The sequence below is a fragment of the Armigeres subalbatus genome, chromosome 3 (assembly GCF_024139115.2).
Source record: "Armigeres subalbatus isolate Guangzhou_Male chromosome 3, GZ_Asu_2, whole genome shotgun sequence".
In the NCBI taxonomy this organism is placed as follows: Eukaryota; Metazoa; Arthropoda; class Insecta; order Diptera; family Culicidae; genus Armigeres; species Armigeres subalbatus.
This window is the reverse complement of record NC_085141.1, coordinates 169,623,841-169,641,221: the sequence shown is the minus strand read 5'-3', so window position 1 is coordinate 169,641,221 and position 17,381 is coordinate 169,623,841. Positions and strand designations below refer to the sequence as shown.

Sequence of the window (17,381 nt, the reverse complement as noted above, 5' to 3'; positions counted from 1 at the left end):
CTCCATCCGGATCAGTCCACCTTCACCAATAACTGGAGATCTGGTGTAAAGCTGGCTGCTTCTGTTGATCTTCGACTTCGGGTTCAGCTGTCCATTGTGGGCTTCCGATAATATAGCAAATTCATCCGGATATACATCCAATTGCACCAACCTCCATATGGTGAACTCAGCATTGCTCAGTTCTTCGCGGCATAAAATTTGTGTTGAACATGGTGATACTCCTCTTGATTTACGCAGACAATTCTCATAGAAGCGACGTACGTAAGCTACTGTTCGCAGCAGCCGCTCCCATTTTGAAAAACGCTTGAAATCGATAACTTGCTCCACTATAACATGATTATGCACAAACACCGCTCGTAGCTCGTTTGAAGACTGCTCCAAAGGGAATTCTCGTTTTGGCCAGTGAGTTTCATCGTCGTATAGGAATCTGGGCCCTTTGAACCAGCGACTGTCTGGTTCAATGTTGGGACCCGCACCCCACTTGGTAGCTTCATCCGCAACGTTCCACTTCGTCGGAACCCATCTCCAATCCTGGATGTCTGTTATTTCCAAGATTTCTCCAATTCTAAATGCCACGAACTGTGTGTGTCGCCGCGGATCTGATCGTAACCATGACAGTACTGTTGCGGAATCACTCCAAAGTATAGACCGACGTATCTTCAGGGTATGATTAGAAATAACAGTTTTCATTAGACGAGCTCCCAGAATGGCCGCTTGAAGTTCCGCGGTACAGACAAAGGTTTGAGAGGAGCTACTTTGGTTCTCGCCGAAACTAGGCAACAGCGAACGATGGTTCCATCGACAACTCGGAAATACGAGCAAGCTGCATAGGCAACTTCACTGGCATCAACAAATGTATGCAGCTCCAGTGAGTTGTATGTTCCGAATTCATAGCCGGGGAAATAGCAACGGGAAATATTAAGATCATTGAGCCGCAATAACATCTGCGTCCAGGCTTTCCACCGAATAAACGTTTCTGGGTGGATGGGTTCATCCCAGTCAACACCAGTTCTCCATATATCTTGTAGTAATACTTTTCCATGAACGAGAATCACCGCCACTAAGCCAAGTGGATCGAAGACGCTCATTACGAGACTCAAAGCCTCCCGTTTGGTTGGAACTACGTCTTCGATAACCAGACGGTGCAGGCTGTCGCGCAGCTGTACAGAGAACGAGAAAACATCTTCTTTCGGAAGCCAAGTAATTCCCAACACACGTTCTGTCTCACTGCACTTATCGATAACGAATTGCTTACTCGTGGCCTCGCTGCGTTCACCGATTCTTTGGATAACTTCCTTTGAATTTGAAAGCCAATGTCGAATTTCGAATCCTCCTTTTTTATGAACTGCTCTCACTTCATTCGCCAGTTGTACCGCTTCGTCGACGGTGTCGGCACTATCCAGGTAATCGTCGACGTAGTGGTTCTTTTTTACGGCTTCTGCTGCTTTGGGAAATTCGTTGGCGTGATCGTCTGCATTTACGTTCTTTACAAATTGCAATGAACATGGAGAGCAGGTGGAGCCAAATGTGGCCACGTCCATGACAAACACCTGCATGGGCTGCGACGGACTGTCTCGCCATAGAAACCGCTGTGCTTGTCGGTCCTCCGATCGGATTTCCACCTGGTGGAACATTTCCCTTATATCTGCGCTGATGGCCACCTGTTTTTGACGATAACGACTCAGTACAGCCGTTAGTGACGTGAGTAGGTCGGGCCCCTTCAACAGGACCGAATTGAGTGATACACCTTTAACTGCTGAGGCTGCATCCCACACTACACGTACTTTCTCTGGTTTCTTAGCATTTATGACGACACCCAAGGGCAAATACCATACCCGCTTTGGATCAGTTTCTGTCAGCTCCTTGTCCGTTGCTATGTGGGCGTAGCCCTTCTGTTGGTATGCAGCGATTTGCTGCTTAACGTTGGAATATAGTTCTGGTGATTTCTGTAACCGTTTCTCTAAGCAATGTAGCCGCCGCTCTGCCATTGGCCTACTGTCGGGAAACTCCACCTGGTCGTATTTCCACAACAACCCTGTCTGGAATCGCCCGCTGGCTGTACGGAAGGTAGTAGCCTCGAGTATTTCTTTTGCTCGCCGATCTTCAGTAGACACAAGAGCATTCGGTGTAGAGACCCCCGTGCCTTCAACACGGAAGAAATCCTTCACTAGATCATGCAGTCCGTGATCGCTGTGTCCACTACATACGTGAAGAACGCGATGAGAACCAACCTCTTCTCTGGACTCTCGATTACGTCCGAACACCACCCAACCGATACGGGTTTTTGCTGCAACTGGTCCGTCAGTTTTCCCTTCTCGTAGTTTCAAAGTGGTTTTTACGTTGGTATTATCTAAGCCAATTAGAATACCAGGAGATGCGTCGTAATAACTTTTCACTGGAAGTCCACGGAGATGGGAAAAATCTTTTTGCAAATCGTTGAAACTCAACGACTGCCGAGGAAGGTCCAAACTTTTGACTGTGTGCACATCGTTCAAAGTGAATCGTTTCTTTAACCCCGATCCTGAGATAGAAAGTTCAACACACTGTGACTGTTCTTCTATGCGTTTTACTCCGCTTGTCCATTGTAGGCATAGCGGCGTAGGTTTACCTACTATACCAAGTTGTTCAACGATCGAGCTTTCTACCAATGTTGAATCAGAACCACTGTCGAGGAAAGCAAAGGTTTGAATAGATTTACCATTAGCGTGCAGAAGCACCGGGAGGATACGAAAAAGTGTTCCCTTTTGAACGTGCCGATGAACTGATATGGTTCCTGTGGTTGCAGTAATGCAGGTAGTGGTTTCTGTTACTTGTGGTTCTCCCGGATGGAGGAGGCGATGGTGACGTTGTTGACATCCACTCATGCCACATGTTGAGGCCTTACACGGCCATCTCCCGTGCGGATACAGACATCTTTTGCAGAGACGTGCCTCATTTGCACACTTCCAACGATCGACAAGACTCTTTCGTTTGAATACACCACAATCCTTCGGTTTGTGCCCAGCAACTTCACATACAGCACACGGCCGATCCTGTTTTATTTCCGACACGCCTACTGTTGATCGTTCTTCTTCCTTGCTTTGCCATTCTACTCGTGTACCCTCCGTAGAATGGGCGTTTACGAACGCCTACGTTCTCCATTTCGAACGATCAGCTTTCTGACAATCAGCATTCGTAATTGTCGTTACATTGCTAGCAGCCGTGATCACAACGTTCAGCTAGTCAGAGAAACCTCATAGATCCGCTATTGGTAACCGTTGCTTATACAAAGCCCAGTCAAGCTTAAAATTCGCGGGCAGCTTCTCCACAGGCTCCTGTAGCAGTATGGGATTCGCCAAGTGCATCTCCTGTCTTGTAGTGACCAGGTGTACACTAAGGTTTCTCACCGCCAATCCAAAGTTGATTAACGTTTCCAAACTTTCTGGTTTTGGAGCTGGAGTTGAACGTACTTCATTCAGCAACGTTTGGATGATGGCGTCAGGACGGCCATATAGAGAGTGCAGTGTGTTCATCACCTCCGGAACATTTGACGGATGCAGCAAAAAACAACTAACAGCTCTCCTAGCATCACCCTTCAAACTTCGTTGCAACCTCATAAGGTTTTCTGCATCTGTATACCCACACATTTGGGTGGACGTGTCGTAACTACTCCAGAAAAGTGGCCAATCAGCAGGATTTCCGGAGAATGTAGGGAGTTCTTTAGACACCACATGACGAGCGGCCAGTTGTTGAGCATTTGGACCTGGTAGCAGCTGCAGTGGCGCACTGGAATGCTGCGACACGGAGAAAATGGGTGCTTGATGACTGGACACACTTATCCCGGGAAAATGTTGCGAAGAAGCATTGTACACACCACAGTTTATTCCATAAGGAAATGAAGACGAACCTGGTATTCCACTTTGCGGTATTGTCGGAGCACTTAACGGTCTTGAACCAATTTGTGGAGCAGAAAAAAATGTGGAGAAATTTTGAGGCGCAGAGGAATAGCAAATGCCATTCTGTATCAACGGATGATTAGGCGATACGGAAACGGGCTCTCTACTCACATTAATTGGGATTACAGACTGAGAGACAGGGTGGTAGGCTACACTTGCCTGGGGTAACGTATTATTTGAGAAATGGCTTAAATATCCGTCTACATCTGCCAGGTTCGATAGCTGATTACTTACAGAACTGGTCAATGTACCTGAACAAGACATGCTTTGTTGAATGCTAGTATGTGCCCTGTTGGCAGCCGGCTGTTGAGTCGTAATAGTTGTTACCAAATCAGCGACAGCTGAACTTCTAAGGGCGCTGGCGGTACACTCCTCGAAGGCATTGTTATTTCCTCTCGCTGGTAGCTCTGGATCGTTATCACTGGTGATATCAGGCCCTTATAGTTAGTAACAAGCGATATTTCACCCGCTGTAGTCGCTGGTTGGCTGCCTGGGTTGAACATCAGTGCTGATGGTGGATCTGCATCATTAGTTGCCATGGACGTGAGCCCAGTGGGGGCCTTTCCCCCAGGATTGGAGCTCAGGGTCTTTGCGGGCTGTGCGTTCATCCACTCTTGTACTCTGCTCACTCCCTGACGTACACTGCGATGACTTCTGATGCTCTTCGCCTCTTCGTCGTCCTCCAAACTAGCTTGCAGCAATCTGTACTTTTTCTCGAGGAATTCCTTTTCCATGACCATCAGATCGGCTATAGCTTTCTCCCTCCTTTCCTTCTCCATCCTCATTGCCATTTCCTGCATGTCTTTCTCCTGCTTTTCTTTTTCCGCCAGTAGTCTAGCTCGCAGTTCCTTCTCTTCTTCTAAACGTTGCATTTCGAGCCTCAACTTGGCTTCCCTTGCACTAGCTGTAGTCGACGGGGCATCGGACTGTGCGGGCGATGCAGCACAAAAGGCACATATGTATGTTCGGCTCTCATCGGCAATACTGTTTCCCACACCGGCGCATCTAAAATGGTACCAGTGACTGCAGCCGTCGCACTGGACCATTTGACTATCCGCCTCATCCGGTTCGTTGCATCCCCGACAATTTTTGCCACCCGTTGATTCACCAACTTTGCTCATGGTTTCAGATATGTACCCCGAACCGCTCACGGAAGTGAGGTTAGAACTATAATGTTCTGATAGTTTTGTTACGGGAGCGGAGACGATTCGGACTTCTTCACAGCAAACTCGGTTTTTTAAGGGAGTATGTTATCAGCTGTAATTTTATTACAGTTAAATTATCTTTTAGAGTTATAATTTAATTTTTCGTTTACTTACAACATTAGTCTTTCACGTGTATTCTCCGTCGTAATGTAACAATCGATATTTTAGGGTCTATCTTATATCTGCATGTATAATTTTAAGGTTTAATAGTAGTTTTTGTTTTAATTCATTGTTTTACTTACAGTTCAATAGGTTTTAATCAATTAGAAATAATAAATTCACAAATTTTAGATATAAGAATTTTTAACGTAACAACGTTTTGTTCTGTCTAAACATAGAGTCTCGCATAGAAATTCTTCACTGTATTGGTCTGTCATGTCAACTGTCAACTAGAATGTCACTCTGTCGGTCCCTGTTGGATTGTGAGGGGCCGGGTTGCCAACACCAGTATTAAAACAATAGTTACATGACCACATTTAGCTCAATTGGCTTGGGTGAGTGTTCAAATAGTGTATTTTCTGTGTAACATAATAAATGAAATAATTTTATGGGCATGGCATCAAATTCTCCAAATGCAGGTTTATCTTTCGCTGTATGGTCAGTCCAGTACACAATGGGGCACGATAACATGGAATCTGTTTGTTTTCTGCAGCAACATGATGTGATCAAGTGAAGTAAATAAAATTGTATTATTTTGATACAGATTAATCATATTTAAGCCTATTTTTCGTCATTGCAAAAAATAGCGTTTGCAACTCAATTCAAAACTCGATTTTTTCAGCACTCGTAGTATTTATCCAACTCGGCCAGCCTCGTTGGATAAACGTACAACACGTGCTGGAAAAATCGTCTTTTTGCAACTAGTTGCACAAACTACTATTTGAGCTTCCATACTTTTGGCGGGTAGAACATAACGTAACATACGTAACGATTGATCTTGTCCATTTAGGACAAGACTTTTTTTCAAGTGGGCATAACTGATTTTAATTTAAACTTCTTTTTCTTCAATGGCTGTACATTCCAACTGGAACTTGGCCTGTATTCGATTAGCAATTCCTCAGTTATTAATTAACAGTTTGTCTATGCCCGCCATTGCATGAGTATGTATTAGACTGGCCCAGATTACTATGGGAAGAAATGCTACAGAACAATTTCACAGAACATTGCAAGATGATTAAATGAACTTTTATATAATTTTCGGCTGATTTATTAGGAGCTGATTTGTGTATTTTTGGGTTTTTTGATCGAATCGCATCAGCCGAAACCTATATAAAAGTTCATTTAATCATCATACAATGTTCTGTGAAATTGTTCTGTAGCATACCAACTGCCGTTTTTGCAATTCTGAGGTCAATCGAGCAATCAGAACCAATTTCCAGATCAAATGAGTGACGGAGGTGTATGTTCCTATACATTTTGGCTGAAATCCCCATACAAACTTCAAATCAAATGCGCCAGCTTATGCAACAAGCGATTGAGCTGAAATTTTCAGAGATTGATTTTCTCACCCAAAGACTCAATCCTGGGGGGTGCCCCGTGAAATTAGACAACTTTTTGTTTCCTGGGCCAGTCTAGTATGTATCTTGTGTGGTAATCACAATGGATACACTACGCCTAGGGTGCCGAAAAGTGTCCAATCCGAAAACATTCTAGACTGACCCGGCAATCGAACTCGCCATCTCCGGATTGGTAATCCTACGCCTTTGCTCGCAAGGGTACTGGAGACCCCTATAAAAACTATTTTGCTCAATTGATTAGGTTATAGAAATAGCTTGGGTTGTGTTTGATCAAGTTGACCGTTTTAAAAACAAGCTTATCGGAATCCAAAACTAAATGCACTTGCATTTTCAAGGGCACCCCATTCAAAATGGAAGCCACGAACAACTGTCATTTTCATTATTCCACGCATGCTGCGACGCATGCATTTAGTTTTGGATTCCGGGAGGCTTGTCCTTAAGTTAGAAGTGGATTGCCCACCAGTTATTTACAGTATTACCACTTCATGGCAGCATCGCTGCTGGTCGCTTAGACGCCATGCACTAATAACGAAAGAGCTTATGGAGGGGTATGCCATTTTCAAACGCTCCATACAAAGATACGCCGACTTGAAAACAAAATTTACCATCGAAGGGGTATTGAAAAACTCAAAAAAAAATCTGTTACATAATTTGAGTCGCTTTGATATCATACCATATAAACATGAATTTCTTGCAAGAATAACTTTTGAGTACACTATACCAAATTTAGCGAACTGAATGCTTTAAATAGATACACACTTATTCACAACTGAATAGGTTGAACAGATGCAATCAAGGGTCACGCGTCACCAAATCGTTGGATAGATGCCCAATCATGTCTGGCAATCGCTCAACCTTTAATATTTATGGCAATCAATAAAGCCACCCAGTTTAATCAATTTGGGGCGGATGCATAATGCATGACTTCGTGGCAGGACAAAAAGTGTGAGGAAATTGACTTTCTGTTCAGCTTTTCAAGTTCCAGAGAAAAATGTCCACAACCAAGAGCACGTTACATAAGTGGAAAATGGCTATGAAAAAAATATGTCGACTGCAGAAGCAGAACACAAGAACAACATAAAACGGAAAATCTAATCCAAGTTGGTGCAGTTTGCTGTTATGGGAAGAGGTTAACAAAAATATGTAATGCACCAGCCAGTCAGCGCCAGCAGGGCTTAGCGTTCGAACGACGATGTCGGCTCGGAAGAAAACCGTTCAAGTCTTATGTCGTGTAGGGTATAGCTCAGTTTCAGTTACGTTGACTGTATCTTGCTTTTCAATGAATGGCCAGGTTAAGGCGGGAGGATCGGAATCGGAAATAGTGTATAAAAGGCACTTGCCCATATTGAGGATGAGATGTTCATGGCCTGGGGAAGAGAAGCGAAAGATGAAAGAATGTGGCAGCATAAAAGCACTTCATCAGGGAAAGCAATGAAAGCGTGCGGTAGTCAGAAAAAAAACCTCACACTGGAACCGCTTCGGGGCGTAATCCGAGAGAAGGTGCATTAAAACTTAGCTGAAAAAAAAAGCTCGGAGTGTGTTGACGAACGGTGCAAAAACTTCAGACGACCCTTTGCTGAGCAAACGTACTGCTAACAAAATAAAATGATAACATTATGAGACATTATTGCGCATACTATCTTATTTCTCCTGAAGATGTACCAGAATTAAAAATGTTTTAGTGGAGAAATTTGCGGCAGAAAAACCACAAAGCGGATAAACTGACTGGAGTATCATAGTTACTTAGTCCAAAGAAAAGTCTTTGAAGGTTTCATAAAAGTTTAACCACGCAACTGAAAAGAAATTAAAAGCCATGGCAATAAAATGTAAATTTGACTGTGTAAAACTATTTTATGCAATATAATGTTCCAGAGGCTCCGCTAGTAACATGATTTACTCTCTCTCTCATATTGTATCATTCAAAATTTATCGTTTTTGGGTTGAATTTATATTACTTGTTCTTTAAATAATACAACAATTACCCGGAAATGAGTGCGAGAATGTATTCAAAGCGAGCTAGTAGGTTGCATTGTTTACAATGCACAGTGTTGCTTTTTGCCGATTTCGTGCGCTTTTTTAATATAATCGTTTCTGTTGATTTTTTCGCTGTAGTTTGTTTGGAGAAGACGTTAGATATGAAAAAAGCCTTTTTGAGAAAACCTGTAAAATGATTAATCCACCTAAAAGGGAGATACAAATTTAGCCTAACCATCGAAACCAGCGTAGCGGAACGTAGCGGATGGTATTTCAAGCCACTTTGTCGAAGAGACTTTATACCTATGACTTATATAGTACGAGATATGTGACATTTTCTGTGGAAGGTCCCTGAAATCAGTTTTTTGAGCTTAACTTTTTTTCTATGTTTCAGGCATTTTTACCACCTTCTACAAAGTTGTTTGTTACACGTTTTTGTAGAACATTGCAAAGCTCTATCTCTTAAAATTTAAAAGTTTTTTTAGAAAATGTTTTTTTTTCTAGGGGTGTTTTAGAATAGTGTAACTAGCTCCGGCGCAAATTGGCGCACACAACTTTTTAGTACACTGAAACTGCTGTATGTCTACTCTTATCTCGCGGTTGAAGCTTTTGTTTACACGAAATTACACGTGAGTTATATAGTTTTCAAATGTCCCACTATTTGCTCTACGATGTAAATCATGCACATAGCCTCTAAGGGCATGTATGTGTTGTTATTGGATTGATATCAAGCCTAGTCGTCTTGGTAGACCAATTCGTCTGAACTCCAGAATAATTTGAAGAACTAAGAACATTCTGTTTGGACATAACTGAATGACTAACTGTGGAAGTGCTTAATGAACACTAAGCTGCGACGCGGCTCTGTCCCAGTGTGGGGATGTAATGCCAATAAGAAGAAGAAGTATGACAACATTATTCTTACCTAAAAACGTTATATATTCAGCTTGGTTAAAGTTTCAAGAATACCATCAAAGTATGTTGCCGTTAGCCCACATAGCATGTATGAAGTGAGAAATTTATTTAATCATAATGATAAAAAGATTCTTAGTTTATATGTTTCTTGAACATCATAACGATGTGAACTTGATATGCCCAGCCAGAGTACAGCGAAAAACTGGACACGATGAAAGCTTTCCCTGGATGTGATGTTTGTCAATGGGCCACATGTAGTGTATATTCTGAAACCCTTCGCGGGCCGCAGGAAAAGGCCTCGAGATATGTCCAAACCGGATCATTCTGGAGTTCAGGCCACTTGATCTGCTATGTCAACTGGACTCAATACAAAGACAATAGCAACCCATATAGGCCCTTATAAGCTTATAAGCCATGCACATAATCTACCCTTAGAAGCCATCCCGAGCAGCACAAATTGGACAAAAATGGTTGCAGCAACTTTACTGTGACTAAATTTGATCACATATAAGTTGCAGTAATCTATGTGGAACATGTTTGCTGCTAGGGATGTACATAGTTCTAGATATGTCCAAACAGGATGTTCTAAGTTATGCAAATCATTCTGGAGTTCAGACGAATTGGTCTGCCAAGACAACTGGTCTCGATATCAAGCCAATAACAACCCATACAGGGCCCTTAGAGGCCATGTGCATCATTTACGATCTAGATACAACCCAACCGGATGTTCTTAGTTCTCCAAGTCACCTAAGTCTCCCGTTACGCTGGGATATGGATACTCTGAAGTAGTGCGTAACTGTGTAAATCCGGTCATATCGCCAGGCTCGGTACAAAACTAAAGCTGATAATATGCCGTGCCTAAAGCCCCAAACTCAATACAACGGAACGGCGACGGAAACGGAAAATTTGACAGTAAATGCCACAAATCAAGTTACGATTTCCAAACGATTCTTAATCGCTGGCAAGTTTTTATCACTTGATAATTTAAAAGTAAGATCGCAGGTGAGTTTCGATCATCGTCGATTTTTTGAAAATTTTATTTTTACCGTCCCTGAAATAAGTACACAGTTTGATGTCATATCATTCAATTTGGGAATATACAACTAAAAGGGCTAAAAATATGTAATCAATCATGATGATTCATAGGTGAAAACAAATTATGAATCAATTTGATGTCAAAATCAAAATATGTTTTTTATATGCTCTCATTGTGTTTTCAGACTTTGCTGGCGTATCTAGCCTAAAGTTTTTTGGCCGGTGTGCAGTTTAGATGTTCTTTCCGTAAGGAATCACCCCCGACATTGTACGCACAACCTACTTAATCCAATGATCGTTCACGAATGAGGAAGCCTAAGCGTTGTTCGGTATCATGATGCAGTTTGGCTAAGGGTTGCCAACATTAGTGACTTCACAGTTAATTCCTCTTAATCGTAACAGCGCCATCTGTACCTCACATCTTCCCTCTTCTCCGAAGAAAGAACAAAAAGGTTTGTTCTTTTTATAAATATCAACCAATTCAACGTAATAATAATTTTCCAAAAACGAAAGGATAATTTAAATAAAATTATTAATATTTTGTTTCCGTGTATTTATTTTAAAAAATACCGTAAATATACGTAAACCTCTTTAGTCGTGTACGAGAGTTTTCGTATTCATCACTGTATATGGCACTGCACGGACTGCTTTGTCTCTTTCTCGCTGCAGAGAAATTAGAAAACAACAAGGCCAGTAAACGTCAAAATTTATGAAGAACGAAAGAGAAAGAGATGTTTCCGTACAGTGCCCTATACTGTACTATGTTAGACGTCACGAATGAATTCGGTCCTCGTCGAATGAACTTTCTTTTGACAGCTCGCTGACTCATTCGTTTATCTCTTTAGTTTGTACATTGTAAACACCTATGTTGAAGCCGTTGAAGCAAACGCGACATAAAAATCTCAGTTAGGATAAAAGTTCCGATAGTCGTGGGTGTTCCTATAGTTGCGGTAGTATTGTTTTTACACAAACTACGTATTTAACGCAGCAACCCATATAGTCTATCAATTTGTTGACCTGTCATTACACAAAATACAGGAAAACAGGTTGATAATTACATCAAAATTGGTAAAATTTCATTAAAATACCTTTTCATTTTCTCTGCTTTCCACCAATAGTTGCGGTAGTGTTCCTATAGTTGCGAGTCCGATATGAAAACAATGGGATTCGCAACTATAGGAACACAAATTGAAAAATACCGCAACTATTGGAACACTGCACCAATAATTGGAGGTATCATTTTAGGTAACAATGATGCATGCTGTTGAAATTAGGACCCCTTTCGGATGAAATATAATTAATAAACTTCCTTGTGCACCCTTGAGGTAAGTGAAATGAATTATAGGCTTGGTGTGAACCAACAAATAGTGGTGGAACGAGCTTAGTTCCTCCACTATTGGGTCTTTTACCCTATTTGGTTTCCACGCAAAATTTCCTCAATAATGTATACTTAGATGAAATCTGACCATCAGCAGGGAGGACCGATGGAATGATTCGAGAATTATCCCCGCTTGCAGGAAAGTATGAGTTTTGAGTTTCAGTTCATGTGAACCACACAAAAATTAATCACTCTGTTTTGTAAATGGTTAAATTTGTGAAATGAATTTATTTAAGGTATTCGAATCAAACGTAGGTGCAGTGCGGGATTATGCTATCATTGCTGTAACATTTGTACGTAATCACCTAGATATGTTGGCTTCTTTTTGTCTCTTTTAGGTCGATCATTAGCACCTTGTGAATCTTCCTGCTCAACCGAACTTTTAACCAAGGACCTTTCACGATTCTCTGCCCATTTGAATACCCTTTTAGTTTGTGTTACGTGGCGCCTTAGGGTAGATCCATCCTCATCAACTAACAGCAATCTTCCGTTAGTTTCCTCGAGCACCGTGTACCGCTTCAGATCAAATCTTGAATCACCTTTTGCTCGCACCTGGCGTTCAATGAGCACAACGTCGCCGGGCTTCACCCGACATACTCGAGCGGATCGTCATTTGTCCTCCAGTTTTTTCCCACGCAGTTTAGACTCACGATCCCGTTCGTTCAGCAGGCTCTCGTCATGATGAATTTCGGCTCTGTTTAGGAGTGGAAGCCCTCTTCTAACTTTCCTTCCCAACATCACTTCCTCCGGGGGAACCTTCGTAACAGTATTGGCTGCAGCGTTATGAGCTCGGACAGCGGCCTGCAACTCCTCATTGAAATGATTTCCCGTGATCACGGCCGTAGCCATTGCCTTGTTTACCAACTTCATGTAAGCTTCGGCCAGGCCGTTTTGTTGTGGAAAGAGAGGCGTTGAATATTTGTTCATGATTCCCCGTTTCGAGCAGTATGATCTGTACTCCTCTCCGTTGAAAGGTGGCCCGTTATCGCTTTTCATGGTTTGTGGGAATCCCTCCCTTTCGAACACTTCGTCCAGAATCGTTTTGGTATGCTCGAAACTCGTCGACTTAACTGGACGCGATAATGTACCTCGACCTATAGTCAACCAGTACAAGGTTGTAGATGCCACCAAATCTAGAGTACGGACCGTTGAAATCTACAGCGATGGCTTCCCAAACGGTTTTCGGGGCTAGGGTACGTTGCATAGGCGTGGGTTTCTCAGGTTTTCCATTTGCGGCGCAGGTACGGCAAGCTTTAACCCAATTCTCAGCATCGCTAGGCATACCGGGCCACCATACGCGCTCCCTAAGGATGCTCTTGAATTTCGCTGAAAGAGGATGACCACTGTGGGCTACCTCGAGTGTTTTTTTCCTTAGTGCGCTTGGAATTACGATACAGCCATTTTTTACCACCAAACCATTGGAGACATACAAGTCTGATGCCACTAGCTGGAATCTTCTCAACAGTTTGGGCCATTTTCCTGACTCCAAAGCAACCGCGACGTTGGTAAGTGTCTCGTCGCGAGTTGTAGCTTTTCGGATTTCGTCTTCCGTCATGAAGCCCATCATACTGACTTCTAGCCTTGCTATTTCCCACTGACTGGAGTCCTCATCAAAAGGTCCATCAATACCCGTGTATAGACGAGAGGGAGGGTCAGCGATATTATCACTACCCTTCACGTATTCGACATCATAACAGTAGGGGCTTAGACGTAGAGCCCAACCGTCAGCTCTCGTTAGCACCCTCTTGGAGTCTTCCCGCGAACGGTTGAGGATGAACGATATTTCCTTTGAGTCCAGGCGCAATGTGAAGTGTCTCCCAAGTAAAAAATAGGCAAAGTGCTCGACGGCCCACACTGCGCCCAACGCCTCTCGTTGGTTCTGAGCATAACGTTTTTCCGTAGCAGTCAGGGCCTTCGAGGCGAAACTAATGATGCGATGTGTGCCAATGCTATCAACCTGGAAGTATAAAGGATAAAAACAATGTTCGTGGACAATATGCTGTCACAATGATCACCTGTACCAGGACCGCGCCCAATGCAATCGGTGATGCATCCGTATAAAGGATTGTTTTGTCGGCTTCACTGAAATAGCCCAGAGTTACGGTACATTTTGCAATCGTCTCCTTGACTGCTTCGAAAGCAGAAGTTTGGGACGGACCCCATTCCCAACCGTTCTTCGCCGTAACCATCCACAAAGGCTTAGTCAAGTCCGCAAAGTTTCGAATGTGAGGGCTTAAGAAGGAAGCCAAACCCAGGAAACTGCGTAGCTCCGAAGCTGTAGTTGGACATCTAAATTCCCGTATGAGTTTTGCCTTTGCCTCATCGATGTGGAATCCCTCTTCGTCCAGCTTGTGTCCGAGAAAGGTCACGGAGGTTTGATCGAACTCGCATTTGTCTACGTTGAGCGTCAAATTGTTTGCTTTCAGGACCTGCATTACCTTCGCAACGGTTTTCCTCAATTCGACTAGAGTTTCGGCGAAAACTAGAACGTCATCTATGTAGATGATAACATTTGGGAAGTCTTTCAGGATTCTTGTCATTTCGCGCTGAAAGATTTCCGGGGCGCAGTTCACCCCGAACATTAATCTTTTGAATCGATACATCCCGTGTTCCGACAAAAAGGTTGTTAAATCCCTGGAGGCTTTGTCCAACTCAAGATGGTAGTATGCGTTGGATAAATCTAGCTTGGTGAAGAATTTGGCTGAATGAAGTTTAGATTTCATCTCATTTATCGGAGGCAGTCGGAAATACTCCCGCTTAATAGCTTTATTGGCCGCTCGCATATTTACTACTAAGCGAAAGTCTCCTTTTCCCTTCGGAACAGCGGACATTCCGGCATTTTCGGAAACGGAGGCTGTGTCGCTGACAAGGTCGCTGATGATTCACAAGAGTTAACAATTGCCCCAACCTTCAACAATTTCATTTCGCCGGCGGTTCTTCTGCCCAGCAACGAACGACGGCCTCCTTTCACTACCACGAAATTGGCCCACACAGAAGGTTTATTAAGTTCCACCGCTCCAATTTTTGCTCTAAAGCGATGTTGAATAATCATCGATTCTTTAGCAGCATAAGCGTGAACTGTGAAGCATGGGTCATTAGCGTTAGCGTTAGCGTTAGCGTTGTTACGGTATACTTCGTAGATTGGACACAGATTGAAGCATGGGTCATTACTCAAAAACTCGATATCAGCGTGACCATTTTCCCAATCGCTCTTTAAATGCTCCCAGTCGTAGTCGCCTATGACATTGACGTCAGACCCTGAGTCAATCAAAAATTCGATCGCTGCTGCCCCTATACGGCAGGTTACCAGTGCATCTTGGTAGGAAATTATTCGTAAAGACTGCAAGTAATGAGAATATTATCCTTTATTATCATTTCTTATTAATTAACAAAGGTTTATTTTTAAAAAATGTTTTAAATTTCAGAGGAAGTTTAGGCATTAGAGACAATTATACCTCGTGTTTCTGCATGTTGGGGTCAACCATTGTGGCTTCCGGTGATATTTGATGGACTTCATCGATGCTGATGACACGCTTCGTTGGACACACCGCTGCAAAGTGGCCACGTTTCATACAGGAGTTACATGAGCGGTTATTGGCCGGGCACCTGGCGAGTTCTTTGTGGGCTGAACGACCACACTGTTTACACACGTCTTGTGTGCTGGGATTGCGGCGCTTACGCATTGCTCCGCCGGGAGCAAATGCTGGGTTTCTGTCTCGCTTGAATCCAGTGCCTCTGTTCATTGGACGATTGAACTTTTTGGTCGTTCTCTCCATAACCATGGTTGCAGCAGTACCAGATGAGGGACCCGGCTGCAATCCAGTTTCGTACGCCTCGTTACGTGTCGCTGCTTGCACGACGTAAAGTGTGTCGTGACCGTACATCCTCGCATATTTCGCCAGTTCCTGGTTTCGCATGCCCTTCAGAAGCTGAAGTTGAACGAATCGTGACTGGTCTGACGGACTGTATTCACACAGACGAACTTTCTCCACTAAGCGTGCATGGAACCGAACGATTGATTCCCCATCTAGCTGCCGCATGTTCAAAAACGCTTCGTGCTCTACAGCTGGGTCGGACATCGATTTAAGATAGTTATCAATGCTCTGAACAAATTTAGCATAGCAGCCGGGTGCATCGAGAGGAGGGCGCAATTCTGCGGCTCTTACGATTGCCTGCATCTCTTCACCCATTGCCAGATATACCGTTTTGACTCGAAGTCCGGACACCTAAGCACTGCTGAATTTTCAGTTCAATATTCCAAACGGAATTAAGTACTTGACACTGAGAGATAACACACCCTGTCAAGATTAACTTATAAAATTTACTGTAGTGTACTGAAAATGACATTTTGTATGCACGAAATAGCTAATATAATCGAAAACATTGAACATCGCTTGCTTCGAAATCCGGACACAGTATGAGGGATGCTTCAAATACCGGACAATTTTGCTTCGAATTTCCGGACACATCGAGTTTGGCTATATTGATTCTCAAACAGCCAATTTAATCCGTTCAAAGACAACTAGGATATAGCATTCATATTTCTCGATTAATGTAAATCCGTTAGGTAAGGTTTCTATACGCATTTGTATGGAAATCTGGCATCCCCCGGTTGTGTGTACCACCCGAAGTTTCTGCTCCGAGACCAGGACTACCAAAAAACAGCATTTGAAACCAAAAAGGAGCATTAAACTGCAATATACAACATTGGGAATTTAATAATTTCATACAATCTCTCCCCTCTCCCCTTTCAAGGTAGAATGTTTTTTTTTGACATTTGACGTGTCTGTGGGTAATGAAATATTTTCTTTCTTTCATTTAACGTGGGTAAGCTGCAATTAGTGGTATTTATGTGTCTTTTGAAAACCGTTTTCAGTCAAGTATTGAAAGGAGCGATTGAAATAATGAATTCATGCGGATTGGTAAATCCGGGCATGTCCGAAAAATGTTTTTTATTTGACGGGAGTCGTTCACAACGTGTCTTTTTATACAATTCTGTTAAAAAAAACTAGTTTTACGAACTTGTTTTTTTTTCTACAAAAATGTGAATGGTTGAAAAACTTCATTTGAAGACAACCTTTCACTAGAAACTGAAGGCAAGTGTTGCTACTTGTGTACAATCAATAAAGTGATACCATTTACAATATATGTATAAGTATATATCGGTAAGCTGAGAGCAAGCAATGTTCCTTTTAGGGTGTAGCAACTCAAATCTAATGAAATTGTTACTATGATTGCTTATTACGAATCATTTGATTTCAATTAACTTAACTGATAAACAGTTATTTAACATCATTTCAGCATGTCCGGAAATCGAAGCAATTGTTAAAACTTGCCTCGAAGTCCGGACATACAGAAAATATGTAATAAAAATTATAAAGCTATGAATTCCCAAGCAATTTCTCTAATTCATGGCAAAGAGTGC

General features: G+C 42.6%; 2 protein-coding genes across 2 annotated transcripts; both read right to left on the bottom strand.

Moving 5' to 3' along the window:
- Nucleotides 1–689: 689 nt before the first annotated feature.
- LOC134222129 (uncharacterized) lies at nt 690–5,056 on the bottom strand. Its single transcript, XM_062701272.1, has 2 exons — nt 4,263–5,056; nt 690–2,664 (listed from the first exon to the last, which is right to left on the bottom strand). The coding sequence occupies exons 1-2, from the start codon at nt 5,054–5,056 to the stop codon at nt 690–692; spliced, it is 2,769 nt and encodes a 922-aa protein (XP_062557256.1).
- A 9,948-nt stretch (nt 5,057–15,004) lies between these two features.
- Nucleotides 15,005–16,146, bottom strand: LOC134222128 (uncharacterized). Its single transcript, XM_062701270.1, has 3 exons — nt 15,412–16,146; nt 15,090–15,296; nt 15,005–15,034 (listed from the first exon to the last, which is right to left on the bottom strand). Exons 1-3 carry the CDS (start codon nt 16,144–16,146, stop codon nt 15,005–15,007), a joined length of 972 nt encoding a protein of 323 aa, XP_062557254.1.
- Between the last annotated feature and the right edge of the window lie 1,235 nt (nt 16,147–17,381).